General features: G+C 45.4%; 1 protein-coding gene across 1 annotated transcript in view; it reads left to right on the forward strand.

The window, feature by feature from the left end:
* The window catches only part of LOC147602564 (uncharacterized), a 135,934-nt gene that overhangs the window by 33,238 nt on the left and 77,245 nt on the right, over positions 1-25,451 (forward strand). Inside the window, exons 6-7 of the mRNA XM_086797887.1 lie at positions 15,300-15,518; positions 15,601-15,727. Of these exons, the coding sequence (XP_086654013.1) occupies positions 15,300-15,518; positions 15,601-15,727 (346 nt within the window). The remainder of the gene's footprint in view (positions 1-15,299; positions 15,519-15,600; positions 15,728-25,451) is intronic.

Here is a 25,451-nt window from a genome sequence, read left to right on the forward strand (position 1 = left end):
GGGCAAGTGGCTACCCAAAGCCAAGCACAAGAGAAGAGGAGGACATTTTGCATGAAGAACCATGGCTCAAGAGCCAGAGAAAGAAGAGCTAAGCCCAGAGTAGGAAAAAGCAAACAAAAGCAAGACCTTTCAGTTGAGGACAACAATTTAATAAGTTGGGGGGATGTTACCGAAGCATCAAAATATAGGTTGCTGTTATGCAAAAACGCAATGCACCCAAACAAAAAAAAAAGAGGTTTGAAAAAAAATGGAAAACAACGTTATGTGGCAACGGAAGGCTACCTTACAGGCTTGGAATGATGCAGGAAAGCAAAATATTAAAAGCTTTTTAAATACTAAAAAGAGAAGAGCTTTTATTATTGAAGAGATGTTTTTTGGACTATAAGTGAGTTTTAAAGTGCTTTTGGGCAAGAACTTAAAATTCAGCTATTCTGTCATTCTTGAGACATGTAAAAGACAAGAGAGCTCTGGCCATCCGTTTGTGGAAGATACGAGGAAGAAAATCTCCATATTATCAAACAGTGCCCTCCAAAGCAAACTCGTGGTCTTGGAATTTGATCACCAACGATAGACTTGGGCATTCCATGATGTTTGAACACCTGTGCCGAAAAAATCCTTGCCATGTGGTCAATACCATCGTTCCAAACTTTTGACTTCGGCAAGTAAAAAATGAAGTCCATCGCTATACTTTCCCATGGCCTCTCGGGCATCGGTAGAGGCATAAGCAGTCTTGGAGTCTTTTGACGATTATACTTGACCTTTTGATAAGTCAAACACTCAAATACAAACTTGTCAATATCCTTTCTCATGTTAGGCCAATAGAAGTACCATTCCAATGCCTGCTTAGTAGAAGAAATACCTCTATGCCTTGGGTGGTGCATGCGACTCTTCAATCACTTTTTGCCTCAAATCCTTGGTTGCGCATAACCATGTATCCATCATCAAATATCTCTCTTTCAAGGAATAGTGATTAATTGTCTAACCATCCTCTAGCTTCCGCATAATCCCACCAAAGTCCTCATCATGCACATAGTGATCTCTCATCGAATCCAACTCTCTATGATAGGCAATGGTCACTGAATGTACTTGTGGTCTCCTAGATAGAGTATTTGCAACCATATTCTTCTTTCCAAGTGTATGGATAATCTGGAAATGAAACATGGACAAAAAGTTTGTCCACCTCATATGCTTCTCGGAAAGCTTAGTTTGGGTCAGAAAATATATCAAACTTTGATTATCCGTCTTCACCATGAAATCAGCCCCTCCCAAGCAAATAATGCTTCCAGCATGAATGACGGCTAGAAGTTATTTCTCATAAATCCGCAAGTGTGTCTCGGCATGTTGCAACTTTCGCTCTCAAAGGCAACCACATACTCTTCTTGTTGCAAAACTGCCCCTATACAATTCCTACTTGCATCACATTCTGCTACAAAAGGTTTCACTAGGTCTGGAATGACCAATACCAGTCCAGTAGTAAGCTTCTCCTTCAATACGTTGAAGGCATGTCTTTGACACTCACTGGAACTATTTGGTCCTCCTAGCTCTATTTCACATGATGAAACCCATGCCCGGACACCAGACAAGTGGAAGAAGACATGGGGACATGGTCCATAAGGTTTGATTAAGAAAAAGCACCAGTTTTGGTCAAAAAGCAAGAAAAAACAAAAAATTAAACTAGGTTGACCGTGAGCCAAGGGCACCACTGGTAAGAGGAGACTACACCGGACCAAAAAGCTAAAAGTCGTTTTTTCAAAAAACAGCTCCAAGGCTAAAAAGCAAGGCCTTGAAGTTAAAAAAGCAAAAGCTAAATAATTTTTAAAATTTGACAAAAGTTGAGTAATATTTTATTATTGAAAAGCAAAAAGGGAACAGCAAAGAGTAAAAAGGCAAAAGCAAAGCATGGATAAGCTTTTGGCAAAAAGCAAGGCCCTCTTCAAGTATAAAATAAGCATGAGCCTCTCTTGAGCATCAAGTTGGAGAACAATCTCTTCATCTTTAAGGTGTTGCCATCTCCGTTGAAGGTTGGAAATCATCTTCTTGATCATGTACCAAACCGTGGAGTTTTTCATTGTTGCCTGCTAATTTCAGAGCGTCTTTATCGGCTTTAGTGTCATGTCATCATCTCTCCGTACGATTGCATGGATCTGTATGGCTGTAAGGAGTTGTATGGACATGTGGAGAGCTGTACAGACTACAAATTTTAGAAACCCTAAAACTGCTCCAAAAACCCTAAAAAACTGCTTTTTGGAGGTTTTTATCACCCGAAAACGATTAAAACTTTTTTTTATATTAGTTTTCTTGCCAGAAAGAGCTTTTCCATGGCTTTTTTCATCGACAAGACTGTAGGAGTTGTGGAGATTACTCATGGGATGAGCGAGTGATTCTTGGACTTGGACTTGGACTTGGACTTGGATCTGGACTTGGACTTGGACTTGGACTTGGATTTGGATCTAGATCTAGATCTAGATCTAGACTTGGACTTGGACTTGGATTCATCGGATTTGTATTTGGATTCATTGAACGTGGATTTATTGGATTTGGATTTGGATTCATTGGATTTGGATATTGGATTTGGTACTAGCACGGTGAGAGATACTTGTGGGTCATCCTCGTGGTGTGCTCGGCATCAGAGATCTCGTGCCTAGACATCAACATCGACTTGGATATCCTACATTGACATATCTGTTTGTTTTGTATTCACTGATTGTATTGATCTTGGCCAGCGTGCCCATGGATTGTTCTTGAATAAATTCCTGAAAGGAGACGGGGCTTGTTCCCAGCTCAGTCTGGTGTATTGTGCAAGATCCCTATTCCCATCTCTCTCTCCTCTCTCTCTCTCTCTATATATATATATATCTTTATCTCTTGGACACGTGGTTGAGTTTATCACGGCACGCCCCGCTGGGCTTACAGTGGTATCAAAGCAATATTTGTCTTGAAGAAACTTTCTTGGGGTGACAGAGCCATGTCAAGAGTAGAGGGAGACCAAGGGCCGAATGAAGGGAATAACTATGAGGCCAATACAAGATTTCAAGATGGGAACCAGGGTTGTCGATCCATTACTCATGAGACCACGGCCATGGCATCAGAAGAGTACCATGACTTTCAACAGTTCAAACAGTTTCTCCAAGATGAAGAATTTCTAGCTTGGAGAGCCAAGAAGGAAAAGGACCAAAGAAGGGCTCAAATGTTTGAGATTTCATCAAAGATCGAGCCACCGAAGCTGAAGGAGTTGAAGCAGCTCTAAAGCTTATCCTCGAGCCAAAGGAGTCACCATTGTAGAAGGATCTAAAGCTATCTGCTCTATTTATCATGGAGGAGACAAGGAAGCTACTAGGCATGCTCTCTCAGATGCATTTTTCTTAGGACATGTAAGGGAAAGGAAGGCAAAGAAATTAGAGAGATGGGAAGATCATTAGATTGATATCATACCAAGAAGTTTGACGAATGGTTTGCAGTGGTGTTTAGCCCAGTGCATGTTTCGACAAATAAAGCCGCTTGGAATCTTTGTGGACCAAAGTTGAAATAGAACCCTTTTTGAAGCATTGAGACTTTATGCTAGCAAAGGACTGGTGTTGGTTATTCTAGACCTTTTTGTGGTTGAACATGATGAGATTGCATTGGAGAAGGCTTGAACCAAGTAGGCCATGTTGTGGCCTATGAATGTCAAAGACAATAAAGTAGTAGATGCGCTATGGGTGACCATATGGATTTCATTTTGACGAAGGATCCTTGTGCTACCAAAGAGGATTTCAAAGATGCTTTGGAACAAATTGCAGATTAGAGATTTGGTGACTTTTTATGTCATCAAGAAGGGTTTTCTTATGATGCAAACCCATGTCATGTGTGACACAAGGAATTAAGGCTAAGGTAATGGAAGAGTGCCATGCTCCTGTTAGCATATTCATCCCCATATTCTGCCCATGTATTGTTCCTGTATTTGATCCCTTTTATGGCCCTTGGTTGTGGGCTGGCCGCCCTTATTTTCTCCTGATTTTTTTCCCATTTTCTTGGTATTTTTCCCAAGTCGGGTGATGTTTTTTCCCGTCAGCCAGATTATTTTGTCCAGTCGGCCAGGCCTGTAGCTCCAGTCAGCCAGCCCCATATGACCTATATATATAGGTGTGCTGGCCTCTCCCCTTTTCATTCAGTGTTTTGCTTGAGGAGTGGTTCATTTGTTGACACACTCTCACTTTTTGTGTCCTTCACTCATGAGACTATTTTGTCTCTTGCTCGGGATCACTTTCATCGCAGTATATTCAGCTTATTAGCTTCATCTCTCTCTCTCTCTCTCTCTTGCACTTCTCAGATCAGCACACTCTAGTGCTCATCTTGCTGCCGCTTTGTGCACTCTTTCATGGTATCATCGCTCTAGGTTCAGAGTTTTCTCTGCTGCCCTAGTTTTTTGCCCTATCTACAGCCCCTTCGCCTGTGTGTTTTTCAGAATCACAGCCCTCTGGATTGCTGCGTTTTCTGGATGATTACTGTTGATTGCTCTACCTTCTTCTAGGCTTCATCGTTTACAGCCTACCGGTATTTTCTTATTAGCGTTTTTCTCTACAGAAGTGTGGAACTGGTTGGCCTGTATTTTCAGGTCTGCAGCCCGCTGTTTGGCTGCACTTTCTTCTCCAGTGGACACTATCTATTGCAGAGGGGTCTTGTGTTGACCCGCAGGTGACCCACCACTATGTTAAGGGTAAGGGAAAAGCAGGCATGGGGACAATAGTTGCAACCGAGGTGGATGATATAATCCAAATTCCCAAGAATATTAAACCTCACATTAAAGACACTAAGTACAGATAGCTCTACCAATTACAACCACACTCACCCGCACTTAATTTAGTGAGTATTTAAGGCTTGGAAAATGTGACAACACAATGGGTCTGGAACGGCCCCCCCTATAAAGACTTTATTACAGGGAGTATTTGTAGATACATGTAGAGGGTGCTCTTGCACCAAATTTCCGAGTACGAAGGATCTGTCCAAGCCCAAGGCAAGGGGTTTTTCCCGCTTCACACTGGTCTAGTGTGGATCTTGCAAGAAGGGCCGAGTCTCACGTAGCCGGCTATGTGGATCTCACAAACCCCTCCAAGTGTCACACTAGGCTGTATGCACATGGAGAGCCTTGCTCATCGAGTCTTCAATCACAAATTGAAACATATGTGTGCAACATCTCTTTCCAACACATACCTTCCGTTTGATATGTAATTGTGTGAAGAGAGGAATTCGATGAAGTGCCTTCAGCAGGTTCTACACTTGAATTTTATGAATGGTTCATCACCCACTTGTGTATGAGAGAAATTGATGCTGACAATCAACTGTCCTTCCGTGTATGTAGCCTTGGTGTAAAAGGAGGAGTGGATGGAGAGAGTAATTTGCTGTACCTATGCAGTCCTGTGCTGAGAGAGAGATACACGCAGTACGCAGCCCTTATGCAGCTCTGCACAACAAACTGCCTCGTTGTTGGAAGAGTGAAGGTTGTGACCAGCTGTCTCCCCTCCTCTAGGGCACAGCCCTGTATGAAACAGGGAAAGAAAACAGCTATGGGACCCGCCTGTTGGTTCAGTCCGTAGAGAGGGATAGATGATTCCCTTCGTTGATTCTTCAGTGAGAGAGAGAGAGTCGATGGCCTTCGTTTCATCTGCCAAGAGAGAGTGGGAATCGAAACTCTTCCTTCAGCCCCGACCACGCGAGAGAATGAGAGGTCCAACTCTTCGTTCAGTCCTGTCAGCCAGAAAGAGAGAGCTTTTGTTTTGTCTGCCGAAAGAGAGTGAGAGCATCGATGACCTCGTTCAGTTTTGTCGGCGAGGGAAAATGGAGTTAGCGCTTCAGTCCGTCGGTGCTAAAAGAAAAGTTCGCCTTTGCTTGCTTTGTGGGAAGAGAGTGCCTGAGTCCAACACTAGCTGGCTGACTCTTTCTCCCAACGTCGACCAGCTTGCGAAGGCTCTGGAAGTCACACACGTGGCCATCGATGCCTTTTATTTTAATGTGTTCAAAATCCCACGTAAATGATATTGGATTCCACCCCAATGGGCGTCCCCAGCGCTACGAGACCAGGCATAAGAAGGCATGCAGAACACGAAAACAAGTCATACATCTAATAAATCTTTTATCTCTGCACATACACAAAATGAAAATGCATATGCAAATATACATTGGAAATCCCCTATTCTCAAGCCATGTATCTCACCCTCATACTAAATGACCCCGAGCACCAGTGTTCCCAGTCATATTGGTCACACCTCTAGGCCTACTAGTCACACTAGCACTGCCAGAAGAGCTACTAATTATATCAGCAAAGCTCCCATCCCTTTGGAGATACCAGTCCATGTCATAGGACTATTGATCATATGAGCAAAGCCCAAACACTGGACATCCTTGAGGGTGATTCACCAGTCAAACTGTTGTCCAAATGCATAGAAATATCCAGTGAGAATCCCTCTTTGCATTTATTTAAGGATACCTTGTTGTTCAGGGAGCGAAATAGTGATAGCGGTAGAGAAAAATCTCAGTTCTTTAGCAAGACTTGGAAGTGGAGATCAGGAGTGAAGGTGTTCAGACAAAAATATTAGTCAGTAGATGGTCAAAGTCGGTAGCAGGTCAAAGTCAAAGTCAGTAGCAATCTAGGGAGGAAGGATGACAGAGTGCCGACCCCATCATCAAGTTTAGTAGAAGGAATGTCGCTTGCACACCCGTGCCATAGCTAATCCTGTGCTTGAACAATCTTAATCCTTGGTTAAGTATCATTTGGATAGGATTAGTAGCAGCCACATCATCATCTACAGCATCCTCATCATCATCAGCAGCTTCCTCATCATCATCAGCAGCCTAACATCATCATTAGCAGCATCATTATCTTCCTCCTCATCATCATCACCATCATTTGGGGGCATGGAACCCTGTTGGCAGGTAGCCTGACAGTTTTCAGCAGCCAGCATGGGGTCCTAGGAAGTAGGTGGGATAGCACCCAAGTGAAGGCCAACAGTGGGACATACAAAGGCAGAAGCGCAGCATTAAAAGGAAGAAAATCAAGGAATATTTGTCCAGCATTCTGGCCGACAGCAGAAGAATTGCTGACTTGGTTGAAGTCATTCTCAGCAATTTCACAAGTCATCATTCATTTATAAATCATTAGAAGTCAGCAGTAGTCATGTAGATAGGACAAAGGTCAACCCTCCGGGGCTGGCCAAGGGCTGACCATGTACATTCATCAGTAACCTTTTCGTATCATATTAATACAGAAAAACCTTGAGACCAATCTCTCTCTTCTCTCTCCTCTATCTTAATCATGTTTAAATCCGCATCTTGTTCTTATTTAGGCTTAGGGCTGTGGATCAGTATGGCAAGGCTTCCGAGCATGCAACACTAAGGATCATCACAAACAACATGCATCCACTTCAACCGACTTCCCATTCCAACTAGTTCTGGCCAGCCACTTGGTTTCAGTAGGACATCCACCGCCCACTTGCTCTGCTGCATGCAGCCCTTTGTTCCCCAACCTTGGTGTGTCCGTCACACCCACACCAACCATTCCTGAGGATCCACCATCAGCCATAGTCGTCACCAGATCACAAAAGAAGGCCATGCTAGAAGAATCAACCCATGTGGGGAATGAGCCCGATGATACCAATCTTCCACTTCCATGCACGGACCACGGTCATAGACCAGTCCTTCTTTCAAGCCTTCAAGGACCGCCACAACCACCCCTTCCTGTCGGACAAACCAATTACCTCTTCCCCAAACCACAGCTTCCACCATTCTTAGTAGAAGATATACTCTAGGAGAATAACATGGCATTGAACCTCTTTGATCTTCTCTAGATTAGCCCGTGTCCTCAGTGCACTTATGGAGCAGCTGGATGGTACACCACCCAATTCTAGTGGTGGGAAGTATGGTGGGTTCCCACTTCCTACAGGATCACACATTGCCGGTTGCATGGGTATCAGCCTCACCAACCCCTCCTTTACTGACTACGGGATCCCTCGGCCCCCAGGAGCACGGTCCACAAGAGCTGAAATTGGAAGGTGGTTTGGATCAAGGGATATGTGGTGCTAGAGGAGCCTCGACTTCGTTCCCACCCCGTAGCCGACCACGCTTTTGCCCATTTCTGAAGAAGGCCTTGTTCCCCATGGTGATGAGTCGAAACTACTTGATTGGCTCCAAGTGGAGGAAGGCGTGATATCCTACCTCCCTGGAGGTCCACAAGCACCCCACCCTCAGGAAGAAGCGCCCAAGGGGGGGCGGGGGGGGGGACGCTTCGAGGAGTATGGCTGCCACCCGACCCAATTGTCACATTTGGGGGAGCAACTTATGAAACAAGTCAGTGGTCACACGGTCCACCAGAGCAAGTGGCGGCGGCGTTTTTTGGTGGCGAGTGTAGGCCGTTGCTCCAGATTTGTGCAGTGGCGACCAAATTTGAATGTGCAGGCGACCGGATCTGATTGAAGGGCTGGTTGATGCAGATCTGAACGGCGGTTGTTCTGAATGGCCACCAGCTCACATGTGGGACCAGTGGGCAGCAGAGCTGACAGTGACCAGCTAATGAGTGCTCTGATACCAATGTTGACTAATGTGAGGGAGCTCTACAAGAGAACACGCACAAAGACACGGAGTCAAGTTTAGAGAGAAATGTGAGAGTGAGATGTGCTGGAAAAATTTACTTGATGATAATGAAAGTACAAAGTACGAAGTACTAAATACTCTAAAGCTCAAGGCCCACCACACAAGGGTGTGTTCCGGGAAAAAACCTCTGTCGAGCCAGAGTAAAAAGTGCCCATGGGTAGAGGTTCACACCAGGACTTTCGGGAGGCCAAATGGCTAACAACAAATACACATTCTGTTAAATAAATGCTGGACAAGCTATAAGTTATAAGCTTTTCACAAGTTGGGTGGCCCAATTTTAAAAACCGTGGACGGTGGAGGATAAAGATGCTGGGCACCGGGCTGCCCATGCATGTGTGTGCACAAGGGTGCCACTTACAGCATGCACACCAAAAAGAGCAAGTTGACTAACTAATCAGGGCTCCTTCTTCTTGGTGCACAGGGGGAGGAGGCTGTTTTCATGCTTGTTTTTTCTCCTGGAGGCTTCTCAACTGTACAACCAGCTCCTCTGCAGGCATACCCACTATCTAATAGCCGTACAGGCTATAGGACCTGTTTTGATTCCTCCAGAGCTGCATTTCATTCACACAAGTGGTTCAAGGTGCTGATTTTCAGAGCTGAACCTGTTGAACAATTGAAAACAGGTTGGCCAAAGTTATTTTCAGTCATCTGGCTGATGACTGAAAAAGGTCTTGGCTGTGAAAAAGAAAGTGATGCCACTTTTTGACGCTATCGCTACAGAGATGGGTGTTGAAAACCCGAGGGAATAGGCTTTTTGCACAACGTACCTTCTGATGATTGTTATTTTGTATAGTCATATACATACCATACATAATGTACCTGTTAGAATTGTGCATCTCAGTGTTATGGGACTCAGCCTATTTTGTGGGCTTTTATGCTTTTTATCTGTTTTCTGTAGGTCGTGGAGCTGTCGGCCAGCTCCCACACTGCACTATAAAAGGGGCTTCTCATATTCACTTGTAGTCAATCTAATCCAAGCACAAGGGCAACACTTCTTGCTGGCTATTGCCGTTGTAAAGCTTCATGCTATTATAAAAGGTGATCCTGTCCACAAGCTCTCTCTCCTTTGCTCCCTCTTCTCTGACGTGTTTTGTCTACGATTCTGCGTGTGCATACTCCAACATGGTATCAATCGCTTAGGTACCTAGCTGCCTTCTACATTGCGAGTTTGATCCTTCCCCCTTGCTGCATTCTTGTATTTCACAACAGTAGCTGTGTTTTTCTGGACAGTGGCTGCATTTTCTGGAGTTCAATCCTGTGGCTTTGGAGATCAAACAGTGGCTGTGTTCTCTCATCATAGCTGCATTTTCCTTCTCCCGGAGGCTTCTCACTTCTGCGTTTTCCTCTTCAGGCTGCCCTGCTCCTATGTTTGGTTTCCAAGCATCTCTTGCAAGCTTTTGTTGGCTGCGTTTTTTGCTTCTACAAGCATTCCCAGCAGTTGTGTGAGATTTGCATGCTGTTTTTACAGCGTGGACTGCAGTGGAAGGTGTTTCTTTGCGTGTGGTGCATCCCGACAAGCGGCATTGATATTTCTGTTTCTTCCCCGGCTTCCCCTCCCTCCGGTTGGGTGTTTCCGGTGAGTTTTGGTGGACTGTTTTGCTGCTGTCCAGCCTCTCTCCCTCTCAGATTTGAGAGGGGGCTGATTGGTCTTGGTGCCTTGCTTCGTTGGAGAGTGCTTGAGAGGAGTCTTGTAGTGCTGAGATTTGTGTACTTTGTTGCTGTGGATATGGCTCCCCCCTGTACAAACAAGGATGACAAGTTGGACGGAACCAACTATGCCCATTGGAAGCTGAATATGCGGGTTTGGTTCATTCACAAGGGTTTATGGGAGATTGTTTAGGGCACTGAGAAGAAGCCCGAGTGTCCTCAGAACTCGAGGAGGTGGACCCAGGATCAAGAGGACGAATTCCTTGCGGAATTACAAGACTGGGAGAATGGTGATTCCAAGGTGCATTCAGTGCTTGTGCGGACCATCATAAAGGAGGTGTCACCACCCGTGCAAACTCTTACCAGTGCTCATCAAGTATGGTCCAAATTGGAGGATGTCTTTGCTCGAGATTCGTCGATGAGGGCGGTTACTTTGCAAGGGCAACTCTACGGTTTGTTATTTCCTGTTGGTAGTTTTATGCATTCGTTTCTCATGAGGGCCAAAGTTATCCATGAGCATTGGCAATGGGTGTTGCTTTGTCCTCTGCTTAGTTGACTGCAGATATCCTCACCAAGCTTCCCTCGGAGTATGATGTGGTTTCCCGAGCTTTGCGGTGCCAGGTCAGTTGGATTTTGATGACCTTAGCTCCATTCTCTTGGAAGAAGAGTCCGTTCTTGTTTCTCAGGGTAAGATCAAGGTGTCTCTCAATAGTTCTGACCAGGCACTTACTTCAGTTCAGAAGAAAGGTCGGAGTCATTGCTTCTTATATGGAAAGAGAGGACATTTGTCCAAGGATTGTTTGTCCAAGAAGAAGAAAAAGACCAAGGGCAAGTCTTCATCTCAAAAGATGATATGCAAAGACACAACACACGACAGTGATATAGATACTTCCAGTACCTCATCTAGGGCTGCCAAGGTGCTTCCGGCTCGAGAGAACCAAGATGGTGTACTTCTCTAGTATACATGTCGTTTCTCCCATGTGCTTCTAGCCAGAGGAGGCTTGTGGGCGGGAGAGGGGGCTGGTATAGCAGCCGGTGCATGGGAACCGTGAGTCGGAGTTCCAAGCATTAAAATTTGGTAGGACATGGTCATCTTTGGTGTAGCAGAGATAATGGACTAGATCTGTTTCGAGTTCATTGTTGGAGGCTTTTGGGATGTGATGCGTTCACAACCCACTGTTGGGGGTTATGGGCGCGGTGTGTCCAGTAGATCATCATCTTATTCCTGGAGTTCACTGCACACTTGTGTGGGAATTCAGAGCCAAGCAAAGTTCCTTGCTGTTCGTGGTGGCATTTTGTTTCGAGGAAACAGGTTGGCAGATGCTCTCTTTTCGAGGTGATTCCGGTATTTGCAGTACTGGAGGTTCCATGGTTGCATCTTCATCAACTTATCTTCTTCAGACTCTCGCACACTATGAGCTACAGAGAGGGTGTTAGAATTGTGCATCTCAGTGTTATGGGACTGTACTTATTTTATGGGCTTTTATGCTTTTTATCTCTTTTCTGTAGGTCGTGGAGTTGTCGGCTAGCTCCCACATTGCACTATAAAAGGGACTTCTTATATTCACTTGTAGTCAATCCAATCCAAGCACAAGGGCAACACTTCTTGCTGGCTATTTGTAAGTTTGTAACTATTTGGTCCTCCATGCTCATTTCACATGATAGAACTCATGCTCGGACACATGGATAGGATGATGGACACATGGAAACAGGGTTTCTAAAGTTGGAATTGGAAAAAACCACTCGTCTTGGTCAAAAAGCAAGAAAAAGCAAAAGTCAAACTTTGTTGACCAAAAAGCTGAGGGCACCGTTGAAAGAGGACATCAAACTGGATCAAAAAGCTAAAAGCCGCTTTTGTAGAAATGCTGCTCCCCTGAAGATTCTAAAAGCTTAAATCAAGAACTTTGACTATTATTAAAACAAAAGCAAGGAGGCAAAGCAAAAGCAAGAAAATAAAACAAAAGCTAGGAGATAAAGCAAAAGCAAAGTGTGGCAAAAGCATGGACCACTTCAAGTATATAAAGAAGCATGCATCCTCTTGGAGATTCATAGAAACTTGTGGAGAAGTTTGAGGGAGAATCAGTGAAAGAAACCATCGCCCATATCATCCTTTCTCCCTAATCATCCTTTCTCCCTAATCCTCACGCGGGTGGCTCATTATCTCCACCTTCACCGGCGGCTACCACCCTCGTAGCACCAGTTTTCGGTGCTGCTCCGCCTTCTGAGCGCCAGCTGTACCCTACGCGCCGCTTTTTGTCATCAGTGCTGCCGTCTTCACCTTGTTGCGCTGCCGGTTGCAGTAGTTCCGCTGCCTCTGCCCGCAGCTGCGCCGCCCTAACAGCGCTTTGCTCACGTGGTTGCGCCTCTCGAGCAACACTACTTCTGTCTCCGGCTGCCGCCTTTGCTCTGTGCGCCACCGCTTGCACTTGTAGCCTCTGGCAAATGCCAGCGTTGCCGCCCTTATTTGCACCGCTCCTATCTGGCTGCGCCGCCACCCTGTTTGTTGCGGATTACCTTGGTCTCTGAATCCTGTTGCCGCCTGCACACTAACTGCTGTGTATACTCCACTCAGGGAGTTGCGCTACCTCTGCCCAGAGAAGAAGAGCTCTGCGCTGCCCTGCCGCCATTGTAGAGCGCCGCCTCCACTTGTGCTGCTTGCATATGGCCTTTTTATACTGTCTATTGTCTTCAGAAGTTTTGTCGCCACCAACTTCCCTAAACCTCTACGTAGAAGGGGATTACCTTGTGAAGACATATACTCATTATCCTGGTGTGAAGTCTCTTGGATTTAACCTTTGTCCGGATTGAGTAAAGAGAACCTTGAATATATTTTTGGGAACATCAGTTTTGATTTTGGTACTAGCCTGGTGTAAGTCTCTTGTGGGTCATCCTCGTAGTGAGCTCCGCATTAGTTATCTTGTGCCTCGACATCGACTTGGCCTGATCTCGACATTGACACTTTTGTTTGATATTGTATTCATTCGTTGTATTGGTCTTGGCTTGCAAAAGCCTGTGGATTATTCCTGAAATAAATTCCTGAAGAGGGGGCGGGGCCTATTCCCTGTTGAGCGTGTTGTACTATGTGAAAACCCCCCTATTCCCATCTCTCTCTCTCTCCTCTCTCTCTCTATCTATATCTCTCGTACATGTGGTTGCATCTGTCACTGCATGCTCTGTTGGGCTTACACTATTGCCATTGTAAAGCTTCATGCTATTATAAAAGGTGATCTTGTCCACAAGCTCTCTCTCCTTTGCTCCCTCTTCTCTCCATTGTGTGTCTTGGGTTAAAATCACTTCATGTTTCCCACACACCCACCTGCCCCCTTCTTTTCCCTTTCTTTCTTTTTTTCCTCCTCATTCTTACTTCTAGCTGTACATTAATCCGGAATTTGAAGTCCTAATTTTACGTTAGTACTAATATAAATCGCAACTCTAAGCTCTACTCTATTTTAGAGCCTTATGCTATCCTAATCAAGCACAATCCACCCTATTATAATCACAAAGTCTATCTAATCAATCAAATCTTGATCTAAATCTAGTTTTTAAAACCCTATTCCTAATCTAGGTAAGCAACCAATTTAACCAAAACTCAACGCAAAACAAAATTAAGACTAGTCCTAACTCTACCTTAATCAAGAAAAATTGAGATCCTTAATTGCTTTTCTAACAAGCCAACAACCTATCCTAAACTCCTAATCAAACTTAGCAGTGAATTCAATTATTTAGGTATTCTAGTCAAACCTCAAATTCACGCTAATTACCGACTTTAACCCAACAAAAACTAATGCCTAAGCTAATCAAACAAATGTCAAAGCCTGCCCTAATCAAGCAAAGTCCTAATTCTATTCTAATCAAGTAAAAGCAAGCTATCAATTCCTAAATTCCTAATCCAACTTAGCAGTGAATTCAACTATTTAGGTATTGTAATCTAGCCTCAAATTCACCCTAATTACCTACTTTAATCCAACAAATACTAATGTCTAACCTAATCAAACAAATGTCAAAAGCCTACCCTAATCAAGCAAAGTCCTAATTCTAGTCTAATCAAGCCAACAACCTACCCTAAACTTTTAATCAAATCTAGTAGTGAATTCAACTATCTAGGTACTCTAATCTAGCCTCAAATTCACCCTAATTACCTAATCCAGCAAAAACTAATGTCTAACCTAATCAAACAAATGTCAAAGCCTACCCTAATCAATCAAAGTCCTAATTCTAATCTAATCAAGTAAAAGCAAGCTATCAATCCTTAAACTAATCAAGCAATCAACCATACGTTCTAATCAAAGCAAACCTACCCCAATCGCCTAATCTACTCCAACAAGCATTATCACCTTAATCTCTACTCTAATCAAGTAATGATTCCTACTTATCTTTCTTTTCTAATCAAACAGTAAAATCAACACAATGTATACTCTAATCCAAGGTACAAATCCTATTACATTAACATCTAATCTTTCAAACGAAATTGGAAAGCAAAGATTAACCCTAATGAAACTGCATGTGTTGCTTAGGGCTTACGATCACTTGTGCTAAGTCTGTTGCTTCCCTAGATTCTGCACTTTTGAATGCTTTCAACTCAGCGAGTCGGCCATCATTAGGCACACACTGGAGTAGGTTCTAACTTGGTGCTCTGCCTGTTTTGGACTCTCCTAATGCTACCTTGAACTTGCTCAAGTTTCTCAGTGAGGCCTCTGAAGTGGCTGAAGTGTTGTATGTAAAGCCGCCGTGGTAAAGATCTTACTTCCCTGGTTTTTTAAAGTGCTTATCTATTATATATTTCTGGCATGCCATGCATGATGCAAAACTCTTGAATGTTCAAGGGAGTTTTACTGTTTGTTTCGTTTAGCACAAGGATTTTGAAAACCAATGAATACCAAATAGGAACCATTATTGAATGATTTTGAAATGACAGTAGATTGTACAGCTGATAAGAAGTTTCAATTGTCAATCAGGTTATTGTCTTGATGCTGCTGTTATGTTTTGTACCGATGATTGTTTATTACCAACGTTTTACTGTTTTAATCCAGATATGCAGTTATTGATCTCTCAGCTGGTCCCTGCGTTTATGGAAGGATTGAGACAGAAGAAGGAAGTGTCAGCTACAGAACAATTCCAAGACTAAGGAATTTGTTATTTCCACGAGGACGTGACCCCATCAATAGTCTTCAAACTCAGGATATTTTTGCCCCACAACTTGCAGGTCTAATTGCAACAACAATTGAGCATGTGATTGCACCAGATGTGAGGTATGAATTATATTACACATGAGGAAAATGTGGTTCTTCCTCTATATAGTTTTAATTTCTCATAGTGTATTGCACGTGCTAGGTTTGAAACAATTGATCCAACATCTCGATTGCTTATTGCCATTATAGTTTTGCAAAACCACAATAAGTACAATCTCTTTCAGGCAGGTCGGCCTTACACAATAGACATCGAGGCTGTCACCAAAGAAGTAAACTTCTCTTGAACATGATATTTATACTTGTATTGTTATCTTTCATGTTGCTTAAATATTAACAATCCAGTTGTAAAATTTTGATGACTTGCCTTTTTGCTGAGAAAGATTGTGAATATAATTTGAATAAACACGCATCATATTGCATGTATCCCACTCTAGTAGTAAAGGAGTAAGAGCAAAAATGAGAGGATAAAGCGTCTGTATATTTGTATTGTTCATGTCTTAAGGCAGCAAGGGAGGTGGTTAATAACCTTCATATGTGATTAGGAGGCAGACTAATTGAAAAAGTATATTTGAAAACTGGAGTTTTCTCATAACAGTGCCCACTATTTAGGTACAAGATTGAGTCCATTTATGCTAATGTATTAATTACAGATGATTGCACCAGTAGCAGTAGGGTTAGGAGGAAAAAGTATAAGAAGCTAAGGAGTTTCTTGAGGAGATGAATCAATGGTTAAGCTATCTTGAGATAGCTTAGGGAAACCTCGAGATAAAAGCAGTTATCAAAGCCATTACCATAGAAACATGGACTGAGAATGAGAAGGTTTTTCTGAATGCACCAGATTCTTTGAAACCTGCTACAATCAAGCTAGAAGCATGGTGTGTGATGAAGGTGGTTACTTTTTTCCTTTGACTTCTTACAGGCAGTGCAAAGTTAGACATAACCAAGGAACAAGCTGAAGTGTTACGTATGTCAGATGCTCCATTTCAAGTGGATTAATGAAGGTTTCAAGGCTTTCCCACTCTAAACTGCTCTATGGATGGTCTACTGGCACTATATCTCATTTTCTTTTGGAGGCTGAATTGAAAGAACTTGTCACTTGATTTCCAAGGGACTGGCAGGGCCACATGCCTCCCCTTTGAGATGGGCTGATTTCTGTCTTGTTAAAGGAGGAGACAAAATAAACTTGGAGTGAAAACCCTCACTAGACACAGCTTACAAAAGATCATTGTGACTAACCTCAGGTTGGAGCTTATGCTCATGGATGCGATGAACACGTGCACCCACACACATGCCTTCTTGGCCTCCAGAGTGGTAAACCTTAAGAGGCTGAAATTGTGTATGGGGGCTAATGAGGAACTCATGGACAAGTAAGCAGTTCACATTGCAGTTTTTTCGGAGGCTGATTAGGAAAACTTGTGGGAAAACTGCATTGGAGATTTTCAATTGCAAGCTGCAGAGGTACATTGGTGTAGGTTGGTTTGTTTTTGGGCTTGCTTGAATACCGTATTCGGCTGCAACTTTCACTTCCCTTGGTTATCAAGAAGAGAGTGAGCTAGATGCTTTGATCTGCCAAGTGGGGATGGGCATCACCTTGGCACAACAGTTTTCATCTATTCTGGAGAGTTTCAGAAAGATGACTGTGGTGGAATGATAGGAAGCTTGACTGGCTTCTATCTTTCTTCTGGCTGATTGCTTCTAGCATGCAATTTTCCGCCGGCCGACTCCTTTTGGGATACCTGAGACTGGTTGACTGCTCATACAACCCTTTTGAGGCTTGTCGACTATTGATACAGCCCTTTTGAGGCTGGTCGATTGCTGGTTCAGCCCTCTTGAGGCTGGTCGCTTTGCTCTGTGGGAAATAACCATACAGCCTTACAGGGCTGTCCCGGGCTGATGTTGGAATGCTTGTTTTGACCATGGCTGTCCTACATTTGCTTTAAGCCGGGAAAGCTGTCCAGTCCCGTTTAGGAACACTAAATTCAGCATATGATTTGTATCTGTTTTCATATTGTATTGGAAGATTTAGGTGAATGCCAATGTAGAATCCCTGGGCACCCGCAAGGTTGTATCTGAAGTAGACTCCTTTTTGGCAATCTAGCCATAAAAAGGGAAAAAGGGGGGGGGGGGGGGGGGGGGGGGGGGGGGGGGGGGGGGGGCTCAGTCCATCTTTTGGCCCCTAGTGTGGTGTACTGTGAAGAGCTATTTTCTTCTTTTTTTTCTCTAGCATGTTTATGTGTTTGATCATTATTCATGATAGATAAGATTTTTTTTTTTCGAGAAAAGATCCTTTCATTAGTTATATAAAAACGCCCGTAGGGCTACAAAAAATCTCTCCTGCTCATAAGAGAAACAGAGCAGAGAATACAGCATGGCAGCCCGGGAGACTCTCCCTAGGTGCTGCAAAATACAAGCATCAGCACAAAGGACTGAGATGCTAAATCATACAATAGGGGGGGGGAAGAGCCAAATAGGTGGCCTGTAGTGCCAATGGGGGAATCCCGTGTGTAAGGTGTAGAAGGGGCCACAGCGCCAAGTGGTGTGAAAGGCCTGGCGCCGCAAGATCGCCTCGTCCGAGTCTCCCCGGATGCGGTCGTACTGTCCTCGCAGGGTGTGGATCAACTCCTGCCAAATCCCCCGTACAGTCTCTGCTGGTGGCTCCAATCTCCCCTCAAAGGCGGTGAAGCACCCGGCCCTCCAGGTGAACCAGATGGTGAGGCTGCTGAGGAGCTCCCATCGTAAATCCCTCTCCTGTGTACAGCTGGCGGACGAGAAATCCGGTGCCGGAACCAGGCGAGGCTGGCCCCTAATAAATCTGATGGCCTGACTGCCCTGCTCCATCTCATAGCCCATCGCAGGCCCTGACGAGGTCCACCAAGCAGCGGCACCCCACGTAAACATACCCTCTGGAGAGAGGGGAGCCAGAATACGCAGCATCTGCAGCCAAATCTGCTGCGCCTCACTATACTTGTTGTACCAGCATTTGTACTTGCTGTACCAGCCATTGTACTGGTTGTACCAACCAATGTACCGTCTGTACCAACCATTGAACTTGCTGTACCAATCACTTTTCCTGCTGTACCAGTCATTATACCAACCATTGTATCAGCTGTACCAACCATTGTACCTACTGTACCGGCCACTGTACTTGCTGTACCGGGTGAATGGAGAGTTGTACTTGCTATACCAACTCTATTGCATGAAGACCCGTGGTTTTTGGGGAAGAATCAGTATCCACACGGAGGTATATGGATTACATTGTTGGTTCAACATTTTTACAGCCTGTGTTCCGGCTTGGTTGCCTCGTGTTGGGCTGTGTTATGGCATTTGTATATGGATAATCCGGCATCTCCCGTGGGGAGAGTAAGGCCCTCAAAGCTTGTACATGATATTATTCTCCGTGGGTAATAAATTACTCCAAGGGGAGGTCGGCCCATTCCGGCCTCTATGTGGTGTCACACGTGCATGCTCCATTTTCAGCATTTGTGGATGTTTTGTCCAGCTTTTATGCTTCATGCAAAATGATGATGGATATATGTTAAGGTTGTGGCCATGTTTAAATGTTTTAATATGCATTGATGGTATCAACAAGTGTGTCAAAGGCCCTAGTCCCCCGGGCACTCACCGCGAGTTACACTACATGTGCTTTAAGCTGGGAAAGCTGTCTAGTTCTGTTTAGGAACATTGAATTCAGCATATGATTTGTTTTTGTTTTCATGTTGTACTAGAAGATTCAGGTGCATGCCAGTGGAGAATCCCTTATCTGAAGAAGACTCCTTTTTGGTAATCTAACCAAGGGGGGGGGGGGGGGGGGGGGTTGTTTAGCCCATCTAGTGTGGTGTACTCTGCAGAGCTGTTTTCTTGTCTCTTTCCTCTGGCATGTTTATGTGTTTGATCAATTTGTCATGATAGATAAGATTTCCATATTACAATTGCTTTTTCGTTTTACAGGAACTTGTCGCGAAACTGTGCCTCAAAATCTTCCCAAGTAGTGGGTTTATCTTTGAGTTCTCTCCACCAGGTAAGAGCCTTTCCCTTTAGGAGACCCCTCACCATATGAATCTTTTGGGCATCTGGGAAAGGGTGAACTTGAAATGCACATTCTACAGGTTGAGCCAGGAGTCAACAATCTTCAGGGTCCTTTCCTTCTTCTTGCCCGCAAAAGCGTCCGGTGTGAAAGAAAGTGTGACTGCAACCATACCTAGAGTAGGGGCTGATCCAAGGACTGCCCTCTGTAGGAGTAACACCTGATCCAAGGACTGCCCTCTGTAGGAGTAACACCTGATCTGCCAACTGCTGCGTATCAGCCTGCAAGTTGGCCCGGAGTTTGGCCATTTTCTGCTCAATGTAAGATTTTTCTACACCTTCAACCTCCTGCTCCTGCTCCGCCTCAATAGGCTCGCCATCGGGTTGAGGGTTATCCTCTTGGTCCAACAGGTCGTCATTGAAGTGGAGTGCAGGCTCCGTGGAGAATCAGAAAGCTGGTGCTGCAAGAAAAGTGTGTACTGATTCTGAATTTCAGAAATTGAAGAGAGGAGAAAACATGGTTTTTCACGTGAGGAAAGACAAGAAAATACGCAAAACCACCAACTTACCGATACTCCACTCATGAGAGTTGGAAACTGTATTGTGAAGCCTTGCAATAGACCGTCTCCAAGGTTTCGTCACGTCCGGAAAAGGTAAGATGAGTAAAAGATTCCCTAACCCACGTTTTGGTAGGTGGAAAAAACACCCATGTGCTTTCCCACTATAAATAAGGAGGGTGCCTTCAATAACATAGAGACTAGAAGGTACTAGGCCTGCCTTTACATCTTTTTTTCCAAAAAAGAAACGCGCTTTTGTATTATACCATGCCCACTTGCTTAGCTCTGTCCGAATTAGCGTGGTCTTTTTAGGCCACCTGTACCCTTCTGTACGGTTGCTTGCGTGCACGGGTGCTCCTGCTGTACGACTGTACGTGCACAGTGGCTGCAACACCCACAATACCCTTCTGCACAGTACTAGGTCTCTAGCGAGCCAAGGGCTGCATATCGCCTCATCAATCTAGCTTTCGGCCGCCTTCCGCATCGAGAATTGAGGTTCAGCAAAAGTGATCCCAAGGTATACATATGAGGTAACATACTCCACAGGCTCTCCACTGTATGTAAACTGTACTTCAGATCTACTTATCCACTGTGAGGAGGTGTTAAAGATCATGACCTTCGTCTTTCCAAGGTTCACAGTGAGGTCCCGGTCCTCGCAAAAGGCCCGTAATGCATCCAAATGCCTTTGCAGCCCCTCTGGTGAATCAGAAATAAGAACAATATCATTTGCATACAAGAGGATCGGTATCAAGACTCTTGCCAAATGTGCTCCTGGTCCTCCTTGTCTGTCTATGTAATCAGAGATCTGGTCAATGTATAGACCAACTAGAGTAGGAGACAAGGGGCAGCCTTGCTTCACCCCGATAGTGCTATGTATGATCTCTGAGTCACCTCCTGGAACCCGTACTTTGCCTGTGATTGACTGACTCATAGAGTGTAATGATCTCCGAAAGCATCTCTGCTGGCATTCCCATATCCTGTAGTCTCCCCATCAGTCTGGCCCGTGGGACGGTATCAAAAGCTTTGCGGAAATCCACAAAGCAGTAGTATATCCGATGCCTGTCGGCTCTCCCCTCCTCAATGATCCCCCATAATGTAAAGATATGATCTAGTGTGGAGTGCCCTCTCCTGAAGCCTGCTGCCTGCCCCGGTGCTAGTCCTTGCTCCTCGGACCATCTACTAAGCTCATGCTCCAAAATCGAACCATAAATCTTGGCCAAGGTGTGACCAATCATGATAGTCCTGTAGTTGTTGGGGTCCATGGGGTCACCTGCATTCAAGATAGGTACAATAGTATTCGATGACGAGCTGACGGGGAAACCCTCACATAAAGCCTTGTTAAACATGTGAACCAGTACAAGGGCTAGCGTGTCCCTAGCATGGGAGAAATGCTGGGTGAGGAGTCCATCATGATCTTGTGCTCTCCCAGTCTGCATCTTGTCAATAGCATCTCTCACTATGCTGAGGTGAAAGAAAGAAGAGTGTGGGGGACGAGGTTCGGGTGGATGGGGGAGAGGTGGCTGCTCGGGGCATGGTAGAGAGGTGGCATAGGTGTGCCAGGTGTTGGGTGAAGTAATCGGAATCGGAGGCGATGATCCTGGAAGATCCTCCAGGCCTCCTTACAGTCCCTTCCAAGAAATACTTGGTATAGCTCCTGCTCAAGCCTGGCTAGGTAGGCTCTCTTCTTTCTCCATGTGAGACGTCGAAAGATCACTCGCGCGTGTTGGTGAGTGGTGGATCCTAGTGCCATCTCCCGATGTAGACGGGCTCGGGTATCACGACATTCCTCGTCGTACCAGCTATTCTGTGGGACAGTTCCTCCTGGTGATGTAGGGGTGGCTTTGGAGTGCGGGAAGGCGTCTACAGCGGACGTATGGAGGGTGGCTGAGAGGTGTGTGGTAAGCTCATCAAGTGGGATGTGGGGGTCGAGGTCGGAGAGGATGCGGTAGATGTGATTAGAATAGATGGAAAAGGTCTCTCTGGTGAAGTGGTATCTTGGACGGTGATGGAGCAAAGCAGGTGGTTGGATGGTGTATTGGCATGTCAGGGAGAAGGCTAGGTATGCATGGTCGGCTGCAACACCGATGGGGCAAGGAGAGATGGTAAACTCTGGAATGAGTGGGATCAGAGAGAGGGATCCCATTAGATAGTCCACTGTATTGGCTCCATGTCCGAAGGGGTAGGAGGTGAAGGAGTTGGATCTAGGCCATCTAGCCAGGCCATTATAAATGGCTAGCCTATGAGCCCCGTTGAGGGCTAAGAGATACTCTCCATAGTCTGCTGTATCCTGTGATGTCTGCTCCAGATCCGTACCCACCATGTCAATCTCATGGTACATGGGATCATCTGTCTCTAAAAAGGGTAACTATGCACCTGCGGTGCGGGCATTGTGGTCTCCAGTCAACAGGATGTCCCCTAGACTAGAAAACTTCATAATGTCATCATAAAGGGGCAGGTACGGGGACTCTCCATGGGTGGCATATTTAGAATTGGAGTGTGCAAAGTAGCACACTCCAAGGTAGATGTCTCAAACCCTCTCTGTCTGGATCGTCACCCACAAAAACCGTGCGGCCTCATCCCGTCTGCCACTTGTATCACATGTTGAAGCTCCTCCCTGTATAGTAAAGCCACCCCTCCCGACCTCCGGGTACCCCCTGTTGTGCGTGGGTGTGGGTGGTGAACAGACTCCCATCTGTATCCTCTCACCTTTGGAAGCCAACTCCATTGGCACTGATGTGTCTCTATGTATAAGACCAAGTCTCTCCCTCTAAATGTCTCCTCGAACAGACCTGCATTGGTCCTCAAGGCGCCATTGCAGTTCCAAATCGCAATCTCTAGCTTGGTCTCATAGGTCTCGCACTGTCATTGGGCATGTCGCGCGGTGATGATGACTCTCCCATCTCTGTGCATTGCCCATTTCCCTGTCTGCCATGCATCCAAGATGCGTGGCATGCACTCCCTCCTGTGTGCCACCTGTGCTAGTGTGAGATCGTCTTTGAGGTAAGTCTTTTCTCCTTTTAGTGCCTGCCTTGTGGTAAGGAATGCTTGCCTCGCCTCCAACCCCGCAAACTTGAGGATGAGTGGGCGTTCCTTGGTGGTGTCTTTTCCCACCCTCCATTCCTCGATGAAGGGGCTATCAGCGATTTCCAGCTTTCTGCATAGTGCTATGGCGTCCTCTTTCGGCGAGGCTCCTTCCTTCCATCCCACCACTCTCACATCCAATGCCCTAATCTTCCTTCTTTTCTCCTCTTCGAGTGTGTCATTGATGATGTTTGGGGATGATGGAGAAAGAAAGAAGAAAGAAAGATGAGAGAGAGAGAGAGAGAGAGAGAGAGAGAGAGAGAGAGAGAGAGAGAGAGAGAGAGAGAGAGAGAGAGAGAGATTTTATTAACGTCTTCCAAAAGACCGAACTCGGCCTATGAGACAAATCGGAGTACCTGTATGGGGTATCCTCTATGGATACCATTACAGCCCAGCTCGCATCACTCCTACACACGGCTGCATTACAGAGCTTCCCACATCATGTACACTCAGGAGAGCCTGCGGGACCTGGGACTATGCCCCAGAACAGATGGTATGATGACGAGTGCAGAGCCCTGTACTCACGACTCCGCATACAAAGAGCCTTGGGAGCCATCACAGAGCAGGAGTCGAGGAGAGAGATGAGGAGACTTACTCGCCGCAAAAGGCGGGCCTTCGCAGAGATACAGGAGCTAGAGATCTTTCATTTCTTCATGAATAGAGATAGCCCTGTCTCATGGCGGCACTTCAGAGAGCCCCGGACCCCGACACCTATTGCAGACCCACAGACATGGCACACATATGCAGAGGGTCTATACCATGCCCCACAGAGCCACCTATACCTCAGCCACAGGAGCCTCGACCTACCACAGCTAGCTTCTTTACCCACTTGATGGTACAGGAAGCTATCCGCCGCCTACAGCATGGACGGGCCGCCGACCATATGGGCCTGCAGGGTGAGCATCTCATATATGCAGTAGATTCTTTAGCTCCTTTTCTTGCACACCTGTTTAACAGGGCACTAGCAGAGGGTTTGCCTGCGGAGTGGACGATGCACACCATTGTGCCGATTCACAAAACAGGGGATATGCTCGATCCGAGCAACTACAGGACGGTTATGGTTGGCCACGTGCTGGCCAAACTCTATGGTGCAGTGCTGGAGCAAGAGCTTAACTTATATGCTGAGCGAGCAGGTTTACGCTCATCAGGGCAGGCAGGCTTCAGGAGAGCTTTCTCTACCACTGACCATGTATTCACTTTGAGATGTATGATTGATCAGGCCAGAGTGAGGAAGAGAAAGCTCTATTGTTGCTTTGTGGATTTCCGCAAGGCATTTGACACAGTACCACGAGAGAGGCTCTTTCAGCGCCTGCAGTCTCTTGGCATACCAGCAGATATGACATGGGGCATCTATCCATTATATGAGCAGGTTTTTGGCGCTGTATGTCTAGAATGTATCTCCCCAGTATGCGCTGGTCTGCTGTCTCAAAGATCTGGCGTAGGGAATGTGGCTCTCTGAATAAAATGGGATATCTCTCTCTGATGGCTGTATATGCTCTGCATCTGCATACATAATGCTCCTCACTCTCCTCCTCCTCTCTGCACAATCTGCATACCCTCTCCTCTCGGGGGATCCGTGCTGCTCTGCCAGTCTCAATCTCCAATCGGTGTGATGAAACTCTGAGCTGACCAATAGCCACTCGGGAGCCGTGTGGTAAAAAGCCCTCCATGTATCTAGGCCTCTCTATAAATCCATCAACAGTGATACTCATGAAGTGATCTCTGTAGTATAGCATCTTCGGTGGAAGAGGCTGTGTAGGCGATATCCATGTCTCTCGTGTATAGAGCTGCCATAGATCCTGTCTCAATACTCTGTTCCTCTCACTATGAGAGAGACGGATATGTGGTGCATCCCTGTCATACTGGATACCATTACAGCCCAGCTCGTAGACGGATATGTGGTGTAGGAGAGAGAGGGAGGGAGGGAGAGCCCAAGTGTTAGAGATAGATTGCACAACTTGAATGGTACTCATATGAAAGAATGAAGGGCCCAAGTACATGCTTTTATAGGCACCAAGGACTTTGTCTTTTGACCCTAAACCTAAATAAGGGGTGCTCACACCACAAAGAACACTAGCCGAGACTCCAGAGTAACTCTGAAATATCCAATAGCCCCTTGACTAAACTCTTTGTTATTTTTGCACCTTCGGGTGCCGCGGATTATTTCTTGAGTTTGTTTTGCCTCTAATACTTATGCATGCATTAAGCATAAAGCATTAAACTTATGCATTAAGTTTATGCATAATGCATGAAGCTTATTGCATTATGCATTCATGCATTAAGCTTATGTATTATTGCATTAAGATTAATGCATAAAGCATTAATGAATTGA

Source organism: Cibotium barometz, unplaced genomic scaffold (assembly GCF_041138505.1).
Source record: "Cibotium barometz isolate CiBa-2024 unplaced genomic scaffold, ASM4113850v1 ctg488, whole genome shotgun sequence".
NCBI lineage: Eukaryota > Viridiplantae > Streptophyta > Polypodiopsida > Cyatheales > Cibotiaceae > Cibotium > Cibotium barometz.